This window comes from Piliocolobus tephrosceles, chromosome 8, assembly GCF_002776525.5.
Source record: "Piliocolobus tephrosceles isolate RC106 chromosome 8, ASM277652v3, whole genome shotgun sequence".
NCBI classification, from domain to species: domain Eukaryota; kingdom Metazoa; phylum Chordata; class Mammalia; order Primates; family Cercopithecidae; genus Piliocolobus; species Piliocolobus tephrosceles.
In genome coordinates, this window is record NC_045441.1 from 27,615,752 (window position 1) to 27,635,789 (window position 20,038).

At 35.6% G+C, this 20,038-nt stretch overlaps 1 protein-coding gene across 3 annotated transcripts in view; it reads left to right on the forward strand.

Moving 5' to 3' along the window:
* The first annotated feature begins 1,270 nt into the window (after window positions 1-1,270).
* POU6F2 (POU class 6 homeobox 2) overlaps window positions 1,271-20,038 on the forward strand; it is a 496,629-nt gene continuing 477,861 nt past the window's right edge. For all 3 annotated transcript variants that reach the window (XM_023226357.2, XM_023226358.2, XM_031936007.1), the window contains exon 1: window positions 1,271-1,420. Coding sequence is in view for 1 of the 3 variants with exons in the window: in XM_031936007.1 (XP_031791867.1) it covers window positions 1,316-1,420 (105 nt within the window). In the remaining 2 variants the exon portion in view is untranslated. The remainder of the gene's footprint in view (window positions 1,421-20,038) is intronic.

A 20,038-nucleotide genomic window follows, 5' to 3' on the forward strand; every position in this document is an offset into this window, starting at 1 on the left:
TGTGTCTGTGTGTGTGTGTGTGCGCGCGCACGCTTTGGTCCTTCATTCTTTGCTCCTAAAGCTTTCTTTAACGATATTGAAAAAAAAATTTTTTTCTTACTTGAAGTTCCTTTTGATTAATTTTCAAGCAGTGGATATTATGCAATAATATACATAATAGTATATATTCTGTATTAAATATTTCTCATTGCTCCCCGACTTATCATCAGTTTAGAGCCTTGAAAAAATTTCCATTTTAATATTAACACAAGGTTTTCCCATACATTTTTTTGAAAAGCTAGGGACAGTATATTAACTAATGAACTTCAGTTAAAAAGCAGACAATGCAAACGTTCTTCACTGCCACAAAGCCACCAAGTTAATGGAGAGTGCTTACGGTTTTGGGTTTTCGGAGAGCAACTTTATAATACCTGTAGGATTGTCTTGAAAATCAGGTTCCGATCTTTAGCCTAAGAAGGTTAAAAAGCTGGTAAGTTATTTTCTTGTCACTCTTAACAATAACTGACCCATAATACATTAGCAATCTGTCCCTAGATTGTGTGGAATCAGATAGCTAAAGTTAAATTTAAAAAGTTAAAATAGTTGTCATCACATTAAAAACACATTACATCAGTTTAGATGAACTGCAAGTAAATCATCCCCTTACCTTTTAGAAGATAGAAAGTTTAGTGACTACTATTTACACACTTTGAATATTTTATATTAGAGTGGTCATCATCGTTTACATGGATTATTTTCTATGTCCATTTCCAATCCACAAACATCAGGGTGTCTGTTACGTAACAGTTAACATTTCAAGCTTCTCTGAAAAGGTGTCTTTATATAAAACAAGAAAGATAACTGCATGTTGTCAAAAGGTCATTCAGAGATTTTAAAAATAAAATCATTAGGGACCCATTAAGAAAACTACAGCAATTAACTATACTTTTAAAAATGTATATAGTAGCACAAAAATCAAAGTCTTAATGGACACTCACATGAGGTAGTTCATTTTGGCTTTGTTTTGTTTTAAACATAGATTTCTAGAGCATTAAAAATAATCCTCATAGGTTTGTTAAACCTTTAGCGGAAGATTACAGCCCATGTTTTTGTCTTTGGTGAATAGCTGTTTGTCTCACTTTATTTACTTGGTATTGGATATTTGTCAATGTCATTTCATATCTACAGAAAATTCTTACGCTCTGTGGAGGTAGTGAATGTGTGTGTGCGTGTCTGCCGGAGGTCACATGACAGTTTCATCCTATTTGGTGGAGCAGCTTGACTTTTTTTCCCCTTGCTTTTGGTGATGGTTGTGAGTGCAGAAGTTGATTGACAGATGCATGCCAGAAACCCCCATTCTCCTTTTCAAAGACAACATATGATGGATTGCGATCTCTCAGCGCAGCAGGACACGGGGACCATGCAAGCTGTAATTGGTCAGGTATGGAGTCAGCCATTTCTCAACTCCCCTTTTTTCCACAAGGGTCTCACCATATGATTCACATAATTCATATTTACAGTACCATCTTTCTATCTGTATCTTCAGCTACCTGCCAGTGTAGTGCTGAAAGTGCGAAAGGCAAAAGGCACCCATTAAATCTGACCAGGGAAACCTCAGCTTAAAACTTCAATGTGATCCTTTTAAACAAAAACTAAAACAACAACAAAAACACTGAAGGATAAATCTAATTTATAATTTGGTCTGAATGTTTCTTAAAAATCTATTTTAGAAATTTGCTCTCTTTTTAGATTTTGATCTCCGAAGGAAAGAAAGTGCGAGAAGAGAATCAAGTGTGGTTTTCTAGGTAGTAGTTAAAATTTTTCTAATGCTGTTCAATATTTTTATTTTGACTGTGTTCTCTCCTTTCTCTCTCTCTCTCTCTCTCTCACTTTCTTCATATGGGAAATATAAATATATAGATACATGTGCCTTGACTTCTAACCCAGATAATGTGTGATTGAGCCCGGTGAATGTAGTAGTAGTCTTGGCTGCTGCAGAGGGGCAGGCTGCAAATTAAACACTGCCACAATCTGAAAGGTCCAGGTGGTCTGCTAGCGCTTCCTAATGCAATCCAGCACAGCAGCTTTAATAAACAGCTCTATTTAGTGCCTCCTCCTTGTATCCAGGGAGGTGAGCTGGTCTGGGGCTGCTGTGATGAAATGCCAGAAGAATATCTCTCAGAGGCCTCACAAGCTGATTTTTAGAGCTTTCCTGCTCTGTCGTCTTTGTCTTCCAAATGGGTCAGTGAGTCTTGCTCTTTCTGTTTGGTGCTTTCTGTGAAGTCAGTAGTTTATGCTTGTGTTAAAATGTTTGCGTTGTAAGCTAAATCAGAAGATGAAAAGGATCGTTGTATTTTCATTTGCCTTCAGATAACTAAAGTGGTGAAAGGAAGGATAGTACCCTGCTGCAGAGGGAGGGTGATTTTTCTGACTATGATGGGGGTGGGGTGAGGAAAAAGGAAATATACATGGTTTCTTTTTCTTTTCTTTTTTTGTAATGTATTTTTGACTAAATTTTTCTAAGTTATCTATGTTTACTTATGTATTGTTAACTTATAAACCAGACTATGCTCACGAATATTTATAAACTCCTAAAAGTTTTGTTTGTTTTTTTTTTGGTACACTTTCCAATCAAGACAAGCTGGCAAGGCAACGACATAAAATTTGTTTGCTGTATGTTAATAGCATGGTGGAAAATATATCATCTTATTCTGTTTTCAACAAAATTATAGAAAAGCACTTCAGGGTTCTGAAAGCACATGGTTTATTAATACCAGCATGCTTGCTTCATAATGTATTTTTAGATGGAAAATGTCAAATACATAATACCATGTTTTCACAGGCTCACACTATTTTAAAAGAAGTAGATATTTGGTTCAACAGAGAAATATTTTTTCAAACTTTTAAGGTGGTTTTTGTTCTATAGACATATATATAAAGTGAAGTCTCTAGGCAGGAGAAAATATATAAACTGATTTTATATACCCTTGATACCTGTTTCAATGTAAGTATTCACTGATGAGCAAATATATCAAATACAGCTAAAATAATAGTGGTGTAGGGAATGAAATAAATATCTGTTACAGCAGATGACTTTCACATATTGAAATAAAACTTGAGCCCCTAATCACTGTCTTGTCCTGTTTAATAAAACTTTTCTTAGGTTGCAGGTTCTGTCTTCTGTATGGCATAGTTATGGTTCTTAATACTGTGCAGAATTACTGTGCTTCAATCTCTAATAAGAATTAGGATTTCCTTTTTCTATATATTTCTGCTGAAAAATCAGGAAAGTCACTTGTAGTTTGTTATTCAGTATTGTTTATTGGAAATCAATTGTAAAAGTATATACTTTTTAAAGGCTCAGGTATATAGTTAAAAAAAGGAATCAGTACATATTTTTACAGATAGTAGACTTAACTTCTAATTTGTCAGGATTTAAAATTAGTTATTATTACATAGCTCTGTATTTTATATGTATTCTTTAGTATAATTTTTAAAGGTTCCGTATGTCTAAGAACTCTACATGTTAATGACTTATGAATACATTGCCAATAGTTGCATCAAAGTAGTCACATGCTTTCTGAAGGTGTTATTTCTCATAATTTGTTCAAAACTCCTCAAAATATCAAGTCAGTAAATTTTAAAAGCAATTGTGCTGAAGGTTGTAAACATTTCTGTGCTAAAAATGTACAAACTAGAATGCTTATTTTTTATTTGAAATTGAAACAGTAAGTATTTAAAAAGAAAGAAAAAGTAGAATATTGCCCTATATGCATACGATAAAAGTCACAAAGTCTATATGGAAACCATATCTAGAAATATAAAAAAGAAAGGTGCTATACATATTTGAAATGAATTCATTTTAATAGTTATAGCACAGATAAGTGTATTTACTCAAATGATTATGTCTAACAATAAGGAAAAGATTGTGAAAATAATTTTTATTGCTCTGCTGTCAATCAAAACCAGAAAGAGATGGTTTATTTTTTAGCTCTTGACTTAAATATCATCTTATATCTACTCAGCAGGTGTGAACAATCCCATTTAATAATGCAAATGTTTGTGTTTGTTTCTTCTGAAATACATTTTGGAATAATTATTATTTTTGTCTTTTTTTTTTTTTTTTTTTTTTCTGTTCTGAGTCCTGTTCCTAGATGACTTTGGGTTGGAGGAGCAAATAACCAGTTTTCAGTCAGAATATTGAAAGATTCCTGTGAAGTATGAGATTTAGGTTTTTTCATTCACTGTTAGGATGAAATATCCACAGTTGCTTCCACTGTAGAAAGAGTAGACTTTTCTGTGTTTCTGGCTGTGATCCAGCTCAGGACACAGCACTGGCTTCACAGAGTAGAAATTGCTCATATATGCCTTTCCCCCAGGATTTCTCCTCCCCCAAGCAAGCAATTAAGCAGTCTAGTACTTGGAAGAACAAACTCCCTGCCTAGTATATCAAGATCAAGAAACTTGGTTCATTCACACAATTTTTGGAAATCAAATCAGATTTCTGATAGCAATTACCTGTAGTTAGCTTCCTAACCTCTTGAACGTAGGATGGATTGTTATCCAGGGGATGATTTTCAATTCAATTCAGTTACACAGTTAAGCAGCTTCTGATCATGGGTTTGATTATCATTTAGAAATGAAGACTTGCATTTCCATCTCTTATGGCCATTAAATGTTTAGTGCTTCATTTGTTTTTTTGCAGACCTGAGCTTATGAGTGACAGATTAGTTCATCAGTACTGCGGACCTCCTGTTTTTGTTTTTTCTCATCTCATACAGTCGGGTCACTGTGTCCAATACTCCTTCTGGCACTGCTGTCCCCAGAGGACCTAGCCAGCCCACCATCCTGATGCACAGGCCTGAGGGTCCCGGCTGGCTTCACGTCTATAGACTGACTTTTGCAAATATTGCAGAATAGAGGATATTAAATTAGTTGTTAATAAAAACAACAGATGAACCAAATTAGATGAAAATATTTATCAAGTATATCTTAGAGTTTGCTGGGAGTGGGAGAGAGACAGCTAGATAAAGTGATCATGGATGCACTTCCAGTTGACATTGCTAAAGTACTAGAAGAAGAGAGAAGAGACCACACATTCTATATTTTAATAGCATTAGAAGTGCAATAAAAAGCTGTTTACAATTTCCCTTACTGGTACAATGGATCTTTTATTTTTCAAAGTACATTTCGACAATCTGAAGTGTTGTAAAGTTGTACGTTAGAAGACTAATGCAAATGTCTCAGACAGTGCTCAGTATGTGTGCATGCATTTGGCTTAACAGTATCTCCATGTATGTTTTCTCATATGGAGATTTTAAAACACAAATATTTCACTGTTATAGCCTTAAAACAATTAATTTTACATGGATGGTATAATCCCTTGTTCCAAAAAGTATTTAATGTAGATTTAATAAAAATTTGCTTACCTAAAATATGCTCAAACTGATGTGTGATGCAAGTGGCCTAGGGAGAGGGGACATTGGCATGATGTAAATAACACACTTGAAGATTGCCCTCAGTCAATTTAGACTGATATTCATGCCTTATATATAAAAATGAAACACTGGGGCTAACTTAACCCTGTTTTACTCATGCAAAGCATAACTCCCATAGACTCTTAAAAAAAGTCATTTTTGTGGGTGTGAATGCTGATATTTTTGAAACTGACAGATTGCTTCAACGAATTTATGTATTTTGGGAGTGTGAAATTATTACTGCTTGAATTTTATTGAGAATACCTTTTCCCCAAGGTATTATGGATGAATGGCATACTAGAAAAAATACAGATTAATTAAGGATTATTCTTTCTTATACATACTGGTGTTAGTATTCTTTTGATAAGTGCCGGACTCACCAAAATTGAATTTGTAGTATGTATTGTTTATTAACCTAAAAAGCTTCACTTAATATTTCATTCATACTTATAGGAAAGTCTTATGTTAACATTTTACATTTTACCAGATGGACTTAATTTTTATTCCATTTAGAATTTTTTAAAATTAAAGCAGACATTTAAATGATAAAGTCAATTTTGTCCATTTAAGTAAAATTTATCAACATAGTAATACTACTATACAATAATGTTAATACTAAACAAAAATTAGATGAACTTGGGTCTTGAAACTAAATTTTCTTTTCTATCTCTAAGGTCAATTAATGAAATTATAGGATTCAAGTATCATTTTCAATGCTTAAGAACTTAAAACTTTTTGATTCTTACCTCTAACATATGCAGAGAGTTGGCTGCAACTTTTAAAATACAAATGCTTACGAAAGAAAGTTTGCACGTAATAAGTTTCCTGCGTGTAAAATCTAGAGCATTTGTTTCAGAGGTCAGTGAAGGATGTTTCTTAATTGACCTTTTCTTTGCTATGTAAACTGCATATTACCAGTTTCAAGTATTTTTCTCTTTATTGCTATGAAAATTGGAATATAATTAACATGTCTGCAAATATTGAAAAACTTCACTTTTCAATTGCATTGTGATATTGTACAAGCTGTTACTCTTTTCTAATGCTTGGTTGAGTAGAAAATAAAGTTGTGACATAAAGTACAAACATGAAAGGATCAGACTTGAAGAAACAATGTGCCAAAAGATAAATATTGACTTTAATTTGAGCACTAAAAGAAAATCCAAATTACACAACTTTTAAATTAATTTGTAATTTATGGCTAAACCTTTACTTGGGAGATAATAGCTGCTGTATATGTAATCTCAAACTTGGATTTATGTTCTTTTTCCCTTCCCTCCCTCCCTACATCCCTTTCTTCCTTTCTTCTTTTGTTCCTCCCTCGCTCCTTTCTTTTTTTTTTTTTTTGTAGGTGAAATGTGTGTCCAATAAAGTAAATTACCGAGTCAAGCTTTGCTCTGTTAGCCTATGTAAATTGCTCTGTTGAGCCATCTTGTCTTAAACTGATCCAAAATTGTAATCAAGACTTGTACCAGTTTTGCTTTTTACACATTTCTTCTGCATCTCAATTTGAAGAAGGGGTTGTGAGTGAAACACTATCACTACATTTCAGTAAAGATTTGTTTTTCTTTCTATTATTTTCTTGTTTTTTCCAATTCTACAATGTGAGCCAATTATGGTGAATATTGCTTAATTTTTGTTGGAAAAATTCCTTCCTGGTTTGCTGTATGCTTGTGTTATTTTTCTATACCCCATTTATAAATGATAATATTTTTGTTATTTCAGGGATAGCACTTCTCATAAATGTAAAGTCGTTGTATGTAAGTAACAGCAAAATAATTGAAAACATCTTTGATTATTTACATTAAAGGAAATTCTCTAGGTTTTAAAACACTTGTTTTTCAGGTTGACTGGGCTTCAGAAAATAGCTTTTTGTTTTATCAGTAGCTTTAAAACCCTTATGATATGAAAGACTCTTTCTGCAAAAGACAGACCTTAGCTGTTGATACTTGGCACTGATTCTAGGTGAAATGCAACCCTATTCTTTTCAACAGCGCTTTTCTAATCATAAGACCAAAAAAAATAAAATAAAATAAAATAAAAATTTGAAGATCAACTGAGTATTCTAACTTTCACCTATTTTCAGGCTTCTCCCCACCTAGGAGGTATATTTTTCCCGTGGGAAAAGGTGCCCACATAATTTCCAGCACTTCCCTAGTCCTAGGGTCAAAGATGCAAATAAATGTGTTGACACCTTTAATGAAAAGAATATAGTCGCTCAAACGTATTGCTCTGACATTTTGCTCTCTTTCTTCAGTGCCATTTCTCCATCAGCTTTTCTTCTCCTTTCCACTGTGAACCAGAGTCAGTTTGATGAGTAATAACTGAAAAGTGAATCTTTGTGGGCTTCCCAGGCAGGAAAGGGCACTGGAAAGAGAGACAAGACCTCGAGCAAAACAAAGCAGAAAGGTAGCAGAAGACTCACCAATATACTTGCTTCTTTAGTTTATATTTCTAAGTTATCCTGTAAGCTTACCTCATCTCACCTAGCAATTCAAATCACACACGAAAAATACAGTAAAACAATACGTTAGCACAGGAGAACTAGAATTAAAAAACAAAGTCTAAGAAAAGGCTTCACAGTGCTTGTGCTGTACACAAATTTCAATATTAACGAAAACTTTTCTTTAAATCTTTAGAGCTTTTTACAAGAGGTTAACCAGGGCTCCGATGCTGTGCAATAGCACTTATTATTTCTGGAGTTTAATACGATGCTGACTCTGCATATTTTATGACTTTGATTTTTGATGAATAATTTAAAACTATTTTTAGAAGAAAACATTTATCTCTAACACCTAAAAACTTAGAGAAACAGGTATATTTTGAAAAGATTACATACCTGTTAAGTGGTGTTTTTAGCATCAGAACTCAGGCAAATTCCTCTTCAGAAGGACAAAGTACAACATTTACAGGGAGCTTCGTTTTCAGTGCAGAATTCATATACAGATTTTGTTTAAAGGAAGTAGGTTTTTGTTGAGAGTAAAAGGTAAATATTGTACCAAGACAGAAGCAAGGATACCAGAAGCCATAATTGATACTGAGGAAATATGAGAGAAAAGTAGATATTTCTTAAACCTTCAGTTCTTTTCCTCCAAATTGGAAGGGCAGAATGGGCAAGAATGGAGCTGGACACACAATAGTAGGGACTATGGCAAGCCAAACTTGCTTCAGACAGAGCTAGTTAATTTTGTAAGTCTCAAATAATACTAGAAAACAAGTTTCTTTCAGCCTTTTCTCCAAAATGTTGAGAGTTAGGACAAATGTAAAATGCTGCTTAATGGGCACAAATACAACCGAGAACATCAAACTCATTTCACTTAGTGTCAGTCCTGATGATTCATCATTATGGCCAGGGCGAACTGTGGTCTTTGGGCTGAAACAATTTTATCCATTAAAAAAAACCCAGAATGTTCCAGCTTGAATCTTATATCCTTAGGGTTACAATATTGAATTCCGAATCGGGAAACTTAATCTTGCAGCCAGATTTGACAAGATGCTGGTTGAATGGTAGGCAGAAGCGATGATTGTGGGATGAAATGCCCCAGGTCAGAAGTTGGGAAAAATAAGAGTTTTGTGAAAGTTTGGCTGTGATATAAGAATGCCAAGTTTGTAAATTTCTCTCCATTCATATCAGCAGATGGTGTTCAAGGATCTTAAAAGTAAATCTCTGTTGTATTCATTTTCTCTGTTTCAATATTCCCTTAACAAAGTGAGTCTTTACACATTCTTAGGTGCATTTCTTGGTGTGTTTCTAGAACTGCTAATACGAGAGGTGTTTGTAGTAATATTCAAAAGGTCTCTAGGAACAAAGGCTAATATGGCTCAAATCCCAAACAGTCCTATATTGTTCCTAGGTAATGTATTAATCCTAGATTCAAGAACTAAAGTTGTGATTTGTTTTCTGAAAACTTTTTTGTTTGTAAACAAACCTATATCTAGATTTCTAGTGATGAAAGAATTTAGAGTAAAAATGAAAATGAGGCAGTCTAGCAATCTAATTCATTAACACACACGCACACTCACAGACATACTATAAACATTTTAGGAATCCTTGACTATTTAACCTCTAATAATCTAAAAATATTTTGTCTCTGTTTTCAATCTTAGTACCTGAAAAAATTACGGTAGATGTTTACTTAAAATACTCCTCTCAACTTGGTTGAGAATGGAAAAATACTTTGCAACTTTTTTGTTTTTGTTTTGAGATGAGGTCTTGACATATTGCTGAGGCTGGCTGTGAACTCCTGGGCTCAAGAGATCCTCCCACCACAGCCTCCTGCGTAGTACTTTGCGCTTTTAAACATCAAGTTTATGGTAAGAATTTGAGTACATAGTCGATTGGAAAACTGCAAACATATGAATATTGCAGTTATTTCCTTGTAAAAACAGGGGGGCTGTTTGCTTTGCAATGTACTTCCATTTGTACTAGTGCTGAAACCTATCAACTGCAATTGTTTTCTCCTTTTCTACCATTATTTATCAAATATAATTTAAACAACTAGTTCAGACAGAGAGTGGAACATCTGAGTAAAAGTGACAGTACATGAATACAATTCTTATATGCATGTGATTAAAGTGAGTTAGTTACATGGTAGACTCCTATGAGTATTTTTGAATTTTTTACTAAAAAATTATAACAGTATTGCCTGCATATGACAAACCCTTTCAATAGCACAGAATAGTATAAAGTGGAAAGTAAAGTATCCTGATTCCACTCACCACAAATAACCACTGTTAACTATTTCTTATATATCCTTTCAGAGATTTTCTATGCATGTATATGCAATCCTTATATAATCCAAGTAGAACTATACTATACATAGAGTTCTGTAACTTACTTTCACATATAAAAAACATTTTGAACCTCTTCTCATGTGACTATGAATAGATCTGCATCCTTCTCTGTAGTATTCCCTTTTATGGATATACAGTGATTTATTTAACCAATTCTTTCTTGATCTAGCTTTTAAAAATAAGTTAGTCTCTGCAATCAGTCTAACAAGTTGAGAAGTTTCATTTCTCTTACCATACAAGATTTCAGAATTTTCCAAATAAGATTTGTTTGAGCAAAAGAACTCATAAATAGTGTCTCCTGGGAGAAGGTTAAGTGTAATGTTAAAAGTGAAGAGTACCTTTATGCCACAAGAAAAGAGATGTATCATTTATATATTGAACACTCAAAACAATTAAAATAGCAATAAAGATCATAATATTGTATTTAGTAACAAAGAGGTAAGAATGACAGAGAATGGCATAAGGAGCTGGTTCTCAGTCAGATGTATTATGACTTGAAAACCTTTATGTTTGCTCCAAGCCACCAAGCAACTGAACAAAATGCTTAAGCTATTTTCTTTCATGAGCCTCAATGCTGTTTATTAAGATAATTGACATAGATATATGTTTCCAATGCATGATTCAGTTAATGTATCTAGATTAGTGAAAAAGAGACCAGAAGAAATTCATGGTAATTAATGTCACTTAAATTTCTGTTTTCTGTATTTCATATTGTCAGACCAATCCTTCAACCCTGATTCATAGGTTAAATAATGCAGCCACAAGCAGGGCTGAATCAAAACTAATGAGACTTAGCTCTTGAATTCTACTATATTTAGGGTTTTGAGAAGGCAGACAAAGTGTACATTATTGAAATATTCCAGAGAATGTGAAAAGTTACATTTTATGTTTCTTTTAGGATGTGTCTTTGCTCGTTCTCTTTAATCACATTACCTCACATATACTAAGAAGACAGTAACATAGGCAGTAATGAAATCTTCTATTTGAATAAGAGATGGGAGTGTGAGCTGACCATGCCATCTTTCCCTACACAGACTTCCAGAATTGAGTCTATGGAACTGTAGGTGTGTTCTTTTTCCCTCTTGTTTCCTCCCTCCACATGCTAACAGATGCTAAGACAAGTGTGCTTCATCTGTAGATTTAAAGGTAGCTGACTTCCTTGCCTGGAGCTTAAAAACGGGCTTTCGCGAACAAATTGCAGAGTATGGCTTTAATATTAATGATCTTGTTTGAACCCCACAACTTTAGAATTAGATACAGATCATCATCCCCATTTTATAGAAGTGGAAGCTGGCTCAGAGAGGTTATGTATCTTATTTGTAGCCATATTGCTAAGGAGTGGAAGAAATGAGACTTGAACTCATATCATTTTCTGAAATTCCACTGTTTCCCTCTGCCTGCCTTGTAGATCCACCAGGGGCAACCTTTAAAAATCTACTGATGTGAAGGACTCATTCTCAGAAATTCTGGTTCTATTTATCTGGGTGGAGTCTGGGTATGAGTATTTTTTAAAAGCTTTACAGATGATTCTAGTGCACTCTATCACAGTACCTCTTAAACTGGATGACTGTTATTTTAAATAATAAAGAAAATACACCTATAAAAATTGAACAATGTAACCCCTCCTGCCCCCCACCAATCATAAATCAATAGCAGAAGAGGAATGGAGGGAATGTAACCTGGTATTCATTTCATGTATCCCTGTGTGTCTGTGTGTGTTTCAGTGGGGCTCTTGTAAACTTCCTTGAATATCTAATGTTTAATACCATTTTTCATCCAGAAAAGGGCTACATATTTACCCATCCAAAAAACAACAGTAGTAATAATGTACCAATAAGTGAGCACTTACTAGGTGCCAGGCACTTTGCTGGTATAACTTAATCCTCAGGCCAGGTCTGTAAGGTACGTACTGTTATTTCCACTTTACCAAGTAGAAGGCTGAGGCTAAGGAAGTGGTGCAAGGCCTCACAGGACAGTAAGTGGCAAAGTTGGAATTGGTCCTGAGAATGCTGGAGGCCAGGTGTAAGTCCTTAATCACATGCAAAATCACACAATAGGAACATGGCCCTAACATTACCTGTGGAAAGTGTCATCTCTTTATGAAAGCTGATTTCATTACAGCAACACCTCATTTACTCCCTCCCTGCCTTCCTCCTTCCTTTCCTCCTTTTCCTCCTCCTACTGTTGCCATCAATAACTGTGGTACTTGGGTTCCACATGGTGGCCTGGAAGATGATCCTTTTGTAAAATGTAAAATGGTAGACCCATTGGGGAGTGGAAGGCTGGAGGAGCAAATCAGTGCTCTTTGGTAGCTTTCGTCAAAGAGATGCTCCTAACTTTGAGGCTAGGGAGCCACACTAGCCTCAAATAGTTGATGTCCCAGTCCTCCATGAGCTACACCTTTAGATGCGGCCGCCTTTCAATACAGTGTCCCAAGTTATTTTCACAAATAAGTTTGTAAGTGCCCCATGTCACAGTCAGATGCCTTTAGACCTATAAGGTAATCTGAGTACAGAGATGTATAAATTCTATGAATGAATAAATTATTCTTTGGTTAAAGAATAATTATTTAATTGCTTAATAATTAAAACTATTCTTTTATTAAAATTATCACCTTTAGTAAATAGGGCAGCCATAAAATAAATAAGATCAAAAGCTAAGGTGTTTTCATAAGTTACATAATAGAATAGATATTTGGGATTATAAAATAGCATTTGAGAGAAATCTCACTTTTTCATGATCAGTTTTAATAATTTTTGCAATTTGCTTCACTTTGTTTCTCAAAGCTGGAAGAAATTTTTTAGGGATAGATTATTTGAGTGCCTTTAAGAACTGACTTGGAAATATCTGTTAAAAGTATTCTTTAACTCTCATTTCTGCATATGACAGTTTGCCTATTTATGCATATACAGGTTATACAAATAAAATATATCCTGAGAATTAGGAGAGAGAGAGAGAAGTAGGATACACACACACACACACACATATGTATGTGTATATATAGATATATATTAGGCACTATTCTGTGTGTGTAAAGAAAATTCCCAGAGGTAATTTCAGAGAAGGCTTGAACACAGGTTCATATCTTTAAAATGCTGATGGAGTCTGAACTATTTGAGATTCATAGCCTCAGAAACTCTTTTATCTTTTGATAAATTAACATTCTGTCAATCATTTATCGTCTCTATATCTATCTATCATCTTTTAACTGATTAAGATTCTTGTCTGAATTTGAAATCAATTTTGACTTATTTACAAGATAAGTTTGCTTTCTCCATCCATCCTTCACAAAAACTCAACAAAATTCCTGCCAAATGTATGTTGGCTTTTCTAAATTCATTTTTATGAAATAATTATATTGTATCATTAAGGATTATGGTAATATGAAGTCAGAGATTTTACCAAAAAAAAGTACATGTTAACACAAATTTTGGAAAACTTAAAAAAATCCTGCGGTATTTCTCATATTTCAATTTCAGTTTTTGGAAATTGAATTCAATAAAGGGCATCTTTTATCTGGCTGTTTTCAACTAACCTTTTTCCTGTCAAATGGAATTTTAAACATTGGGGCCCTGGAGATGGAATGGGGCTGAAAAAGAGAACTTTCATCTCTGCTTAGTAGTTTGAAATGTTCACAAAATGTAATCTTGTTTGCATTTGTGTGTTTTGAATGTAAGGCCAAATAGAGTGTACTCCTAAATATCTCCTTTCACTTTTACAAATGATTCAGCCCTGCCAGACCTCATGGATATATAGTTAGGAAACAAAATGCTGATTTGGTGAAATAAATCAACATGATCTTCAACAAAGCACTTACTGCTTTGGAACATCAGAAGGGAACATAATGCTTGGTAGAGACAGCGTTGTTCTTTTTCTTTTCGTGTCTGGTGCCTGTAATATAATATATCTTCTATCTTGTACCGCCACCTCTCCACACCTGCATCCCTCCTTTCAATGATCACTCTGAATCACAGGGAGGAGACATGGTCATTGTTCAAACAGATAAGCTGAGCCTTGATACCATCTCCTGCAAGAGCCCAGCAATGTGGGAAATTGGGTTGAACCTTTTGAAAGAGAGTAAAAGAGAGATGTGTGCTAGAATCCACCACAGTAGACAAGGATACGAGTTGGAGATTTTGTGTATTAAGATCTTGGTAGGTTTTTTCATGTATTCACACCTCCCTTCCTTCAAAATTTCTTGGTGGTTTTCTTTCTCATCTATTCACACTTTCCTTCCTTCAATATTTCTTGGTGGTTTTCTTTCTAGTTGGACCAAATCTTTATAAGAAATAGAGATTTAAAGGAAATATTGAAGACAAGAGACTATGCTGCCCCCTGGTTATTTGCTTAAAGTCAGCACATTAACTTGATTACTCAGCACAAATTATGGGCTTAAATTATTAATATGTTTATGAACAAATGAACAGAAGAGTATGTCCCTGACTTAACCAATTATTTATTTATGTTTAGGAAGAATTACCATTATACATTAATAAAAAGATAAATACGTGCCTCATGTGCTCATTTTATTCTATTAGAGTTTCAAGGGACGATAAATAAGACCTTTTCTTTAATTTCTGAGTTTGTTTTCATTTAATGCTTATAGATCTCATTGGAAACTGTGGCTTTAGATCTGCAACCAAATTAGTTTGCTAGCATCTCATGCCCTGCATTTTGATCTTGGGACAGTCTACCAGCGGAAAGTTTGGATCTGATGAAGAGACCCTTTTACCCAGGGTTTCTGCTTCCTACAGGGAGTGGGACAAAGAGGGAAAAGATCGAATTCACATATAGAACTAGAGGCCATGAATGTCACACTCTTATCATGCACCAATGTAATACAGAATTGCTCCTCGCGAGGGTGAGAAGTATGTTCACATGAAAACCTGAGACCACAGGAACAGAGTGCCTCCCACCTTTCTTTATCTGGGCAATTCCTTCCAGCCAATTTTTTCAGGAAAGAATGATACTGGTGTATTATTGAGGCCATTGTCAGACTGAAAATCCAAGCAAAGGGGCTTGAATGGAATATAATTACGGGCTTTCTGTATTTTCAGTTTAGACTGGTACAGAGATGTTTCTTTTCCTTTCACTTTCTCTCTCTCCCTCTCTTTCTCTCTCTCTCTCTCTCACACACACACACACACACACACACACACCTCTAACTGTATAACATTTTCTCTTCTGTCTCCATACCCCCTCCCTCCCTTCTCTACAATGGAATTGGCCCATAATCATAAAACAGGTAGAGTTGAAAGCATTGCTGGAGACCACACAGGTTGTTTTTTCTCTTTATACTCAGCATCTTACTCCTTCCCCTTATCTCCTACTTCCCAGACAACTCCTAAGTCTTTCTAGAGGTATGTCCTGGCCTGTAGTGGGAGCATAGTGGGCACTATGGAATGACTGCTTCATTACAACTGTCACTCTCCTAATTTATACCTCAGTAGAATGCTCGTCTCAAGTGGTTTTGAAGCCTTGAGTTGCCTTTGCTCCATTTGTCCTCTCTCAACATTCCTTGTCTGGGAATTTGTTTTTTGTGCTCTGCTCCTAGCTTCATTTCAGAGTGTGTAAATGAGGCTATCCTTGAAAACAGTCATTTTCTATTTTCATATGATGTCTAAAAGGAAAGGGCTTCTCAGCCATGGTTCCTTATTCATACTGCATAACACATTTAATTTAAGCAGCCACCACCATGGTATCCAGCACATGCTTATTTTTAGCAAGTCATAATGTTGAATCTTAAAACGTGAAGGGGGGACACGAGGTTCTTTGTAACAGATCTTAAAAGACAAAGGGGAGTGGAGAATGAGGACACAGAGTTTGTGTTTCAGAAGTTTACATTGACTAGATATTAAGTTATATGGGGATCAGATAAATAAGGCATGTCCAAAGGAGCATGACTGAAAAGCAGCTTATACAGTATATACCGTTGTCTTCCGGGATTTCATGAAAATATTCTTCTATTTGTTTAGTGGCAAAAACAAATCTGTACTAACACTTTGTCACCTTTAAAACATAGTCCCTGAAATATTACTCCAAGTGGAAATACTGTGTTACTATTCACTTTAGCAATGTTTTATGCAGTACAAGTGACTGTGAATAATTTTCATTTTTCTACAGCCTGGGAAATGGATTATTCAAATCATGTTTTAAAACTTTTAATACAAAAGGCCACGGAAGAGTATGTTAATTGGCAGCTTCATGCGTACTTACAAATTGACAAAGTTAATGAATAATAAAATATAATGAATAAAGAGATTATTTTGGTAGTACTTGGAAAACAGTGACTTGAGTTTAGGATCTACTCTAGTTGGTTCTTCAATAATATTTTCTCAAAATAATGTCTAAGTAAAGTTATGTTAATGGACTATTTTTCATTTCTCTGTATAAAGATAAGCAAATAGTAATATCTGATCACTTGACATTTAATTTTTTCTTGGTTTTCCAGCTCAATTTTCAACACACTAGTGAAGATGATTTATACATATACATATATACCTCTATATATTCATTTTAATGAAATAGGGATTGCTCTTCTGCATAAAAAATTAAGGAAAAATGAATATAGGCAAAGGTAAAAAGAAGATAAGATTTTAGACTAGATCAGTAAAAAATGCAGTGTTTATTGGTTTCATTTGTTTGAATGAGTGTCATGCATAACGGTTATAATTTTCAAGTTTTAAATTAGGATTGTGTAATATTATAAAGTATAAAACGGTATCTAAAAATGTCAGAAATAATGTCTGAGACTGAAATGGGGATTTCTCAGGGGTTGCAGGTTTAAGTTTATGATTCCAGAAATAACCTAAGGGAAAATATGTCTAGCACTTGAACTGACACTGAGCAACACTGATATTTGAATTTCAGGTTTTAAACACACACACACACACATACATCAGTGGTTCATATTTGTTTTTTTAATACTATATGGAAACCTTTTTTTTTTTTTTTTTGTCTTTTCTCAAGAAGTCAAAGCTGTGAAACACGTAAAGTACTCCGAGTTTAATGCATCAACATAGCATTCTGTGGAAGAAGAACATGCCTGGTGTTATGAGTGCATATTTCAGAGCATTGGCCTCTTGCTGGTCCAAAGGAGTAACATGTTCTCAGGGGCTTGAGCTTCTCCCTTTGGAGGCAAAATTTAGCTGAGTCATTCCTTAGTACCTTTCACGGCTGTGGTTAATATTCATTTCCTTATCTCTCCTAGAAGTGATTTTTCCACTTGGCTGAACAAACCTTTTGTCCACCTAGAATTCAAAATGTCTGCGGCTAATAAAAAGGCAAAACCGTCAATTTTTTTAGTGCCAACTCTTCTTTGTTGTTCTCAATTTTCCTATATTCGTTGAGCTTTGGATAAATATCATGTCATCTCTTTCTAAAAAACATGGGAACTCTAAGCTGCAAGAGTGCTGCATGGATGTACCTGAGTGAATCGACAACCTGGAAATCGGAAATAGACAGCAGAGTGGAATGGGGTGAGTGTGAGGAGTCACTCAGTTGGTCAGGAAAGCCAGGCAGGAGAGGCAGAGGTTTTGCAAAACAGTGTTGTTTCATGGTGGTATAACGACTGGTACTCGGTGGGTTTCAGAGGAGGTAAGAGGAATAGGAGGGAGTGAGGAGAAACAGGGAATTGATTCTGCAGGTCCCAGAGGAGGAAGGATAATTCTGCATGGAAGAACTAGGAAAATCCAGCTGCCAGGACAAGGGTGCAAATGAGGCTCTGGGCACAGAAACAAGGTGTCTGCCAGTTTGTTGAACCCAGAGCATGGGGGCAGAGTAGGACTAGAGGCTGACATACATGAATGCTCTTCACCATGCCCATGACAGGGTTGGTGAGCAGAGCTGGGGACAGGGCTGAGTGTGGAGGTGCTAATCAGTGATCCTCTGAATAAAGAACAGTTGTGTGATCAGAGAATCTAGCTGGCTCTGTTTTGTTTTCCACACTTCCCAATTTTCTTTACCACTACTGTTCCCCTCCCTGGTTCCCTGGTTCAGTCCCTCCTCACTTCATAGCTTGACTTTGCTCTCCCCACTCCTTCAATTCCCATTCCAATTCACACTGCCCTCAATTCCAGATAAAACCTCAAAACCTGCCATTTTGTATCTTGTCATTCTGCTCACCCACCCACTAATGTGGTGAATTTAAACCCTCTACAACCTGCTGCCATCTTACTTCCCCAGTCCTTAACTTCCAAGAATCCCCATTGACAGACTGATCAACTCAGATCTTCTTATTGAAAGTTTTTCAAACATTTCCCCAGAAGAAATCCCTGGAAAGCCATGTATTGCAGAAATCCCGGGAAAGTCATGCATATTCATTATATTGAGCATAGAATTTGAAACCCAATGCTTAATTTCGGAGGTGTCTTCTACATAGCTCAATGTTCCTCCATTACTTGTGTTTTAAAAAGGGATCAGAAGTACTAAGTTGCTTTCCAGAGATTCCTTGGGAATTCATGAGCATCTATCCATTCTGTGTCTTGGAGAATGATTAGAATTATACAAATCAGGACAACTTAATTAGAAAAGATATTGTTAAAGAAGCTGTCTTCCAAGAATTTGACCTCTGAAACTTGTCTTTCTCACTGGCCCACTTTCTGGCACTTGCTTCTCCTGCATCTTCAAGGCAATATTGCTAAGTGGTTAAGAGAGGACTGAAATATCTGTTCAGCTACAGAGGGAGGAATTCCGTCAGTCCTTGTAGAATTGTAAGGTCCCAATGGATAATTTTTTTATTAGCTACTTGAGGCAGGGGCCATATTTTCCCACAGCCTCGAGCACAATTCTTTGCAAGCTTTTGAATACCAGGCCCATCACCTTTTATAGCTTTTATACCTTGCACAACTTACTTAGCTCCTCTGTGCTTCGGTTCTTGAACAATGAAGCAAGAGTTATAAAAATCACTACCTCAGAGGGTTGCTGTGAGAATTACACATAAGATAACTCATGTAGAGAATGAAGCACCGTGCTTGACTCACAGAAAACACTACATGTACTTGAGTTAATCTGATTATTGTCACCCATTTACTTCTTTTTGTATCTATCCTCACATTCTTGCTTCTTCAGTACTTAAACTTTCCTTGTAGAAGAAACGGAAGTGCTCATCTATCTTTGCCTTTTGTGTGAGATATTGCTGGTTATGTTTCTTGAAGCTCCTTAGTAAGGGGCTTGACCTTTTTTTTTTTTTTTTGACAGAGTTTTGCTCTTGTTGCCCAGGCTGGAGTGGAATGGCGCGTTCTCAGCTCACTGCAACCTCCACCTCTCTGGTTCAAGTGATTCTCCTGTCTCGGCCTCCTGAGTAGCTGGGATTACAGGCAGCTGCCACTATGCCTGTCTAATTTTTGGTATTTTTAGTAGAGACAGAGTTTCACCATGTTAGCCAGGCAGTCTCAAACTCCTGACCTCAGGTGATCTGCCCACCTCGGCCTCCCAAAGTGCTGGGATTACAAATGTGAGCCATGCACCCAGCCAGGGCTTGGCTCTTTTTGACCCTAACTGTCTACTCCTAGTTTTCTTACCTCTTTTCTATTTATTTAACTTGCTATTGCATCCTCCTCCTCTCCAGAAAGAGGCACTCCCAAGGTTTGTTCACAGGTTCTTCTCTTTCTTCTGTATTCCCATCAGCTTTAGTAACTTCAACTATTATTTCTATCTATTCTTTCATTCCCTTGCAACCCTGACCACTTTTTTAGAGCATATCTACCTAGAAAACATCCATGACTTTCCCTTCACAAGCATCATGTTGGATGCTAAATGCATCTTTCCTACAAATCCACTCCACCTGAAAG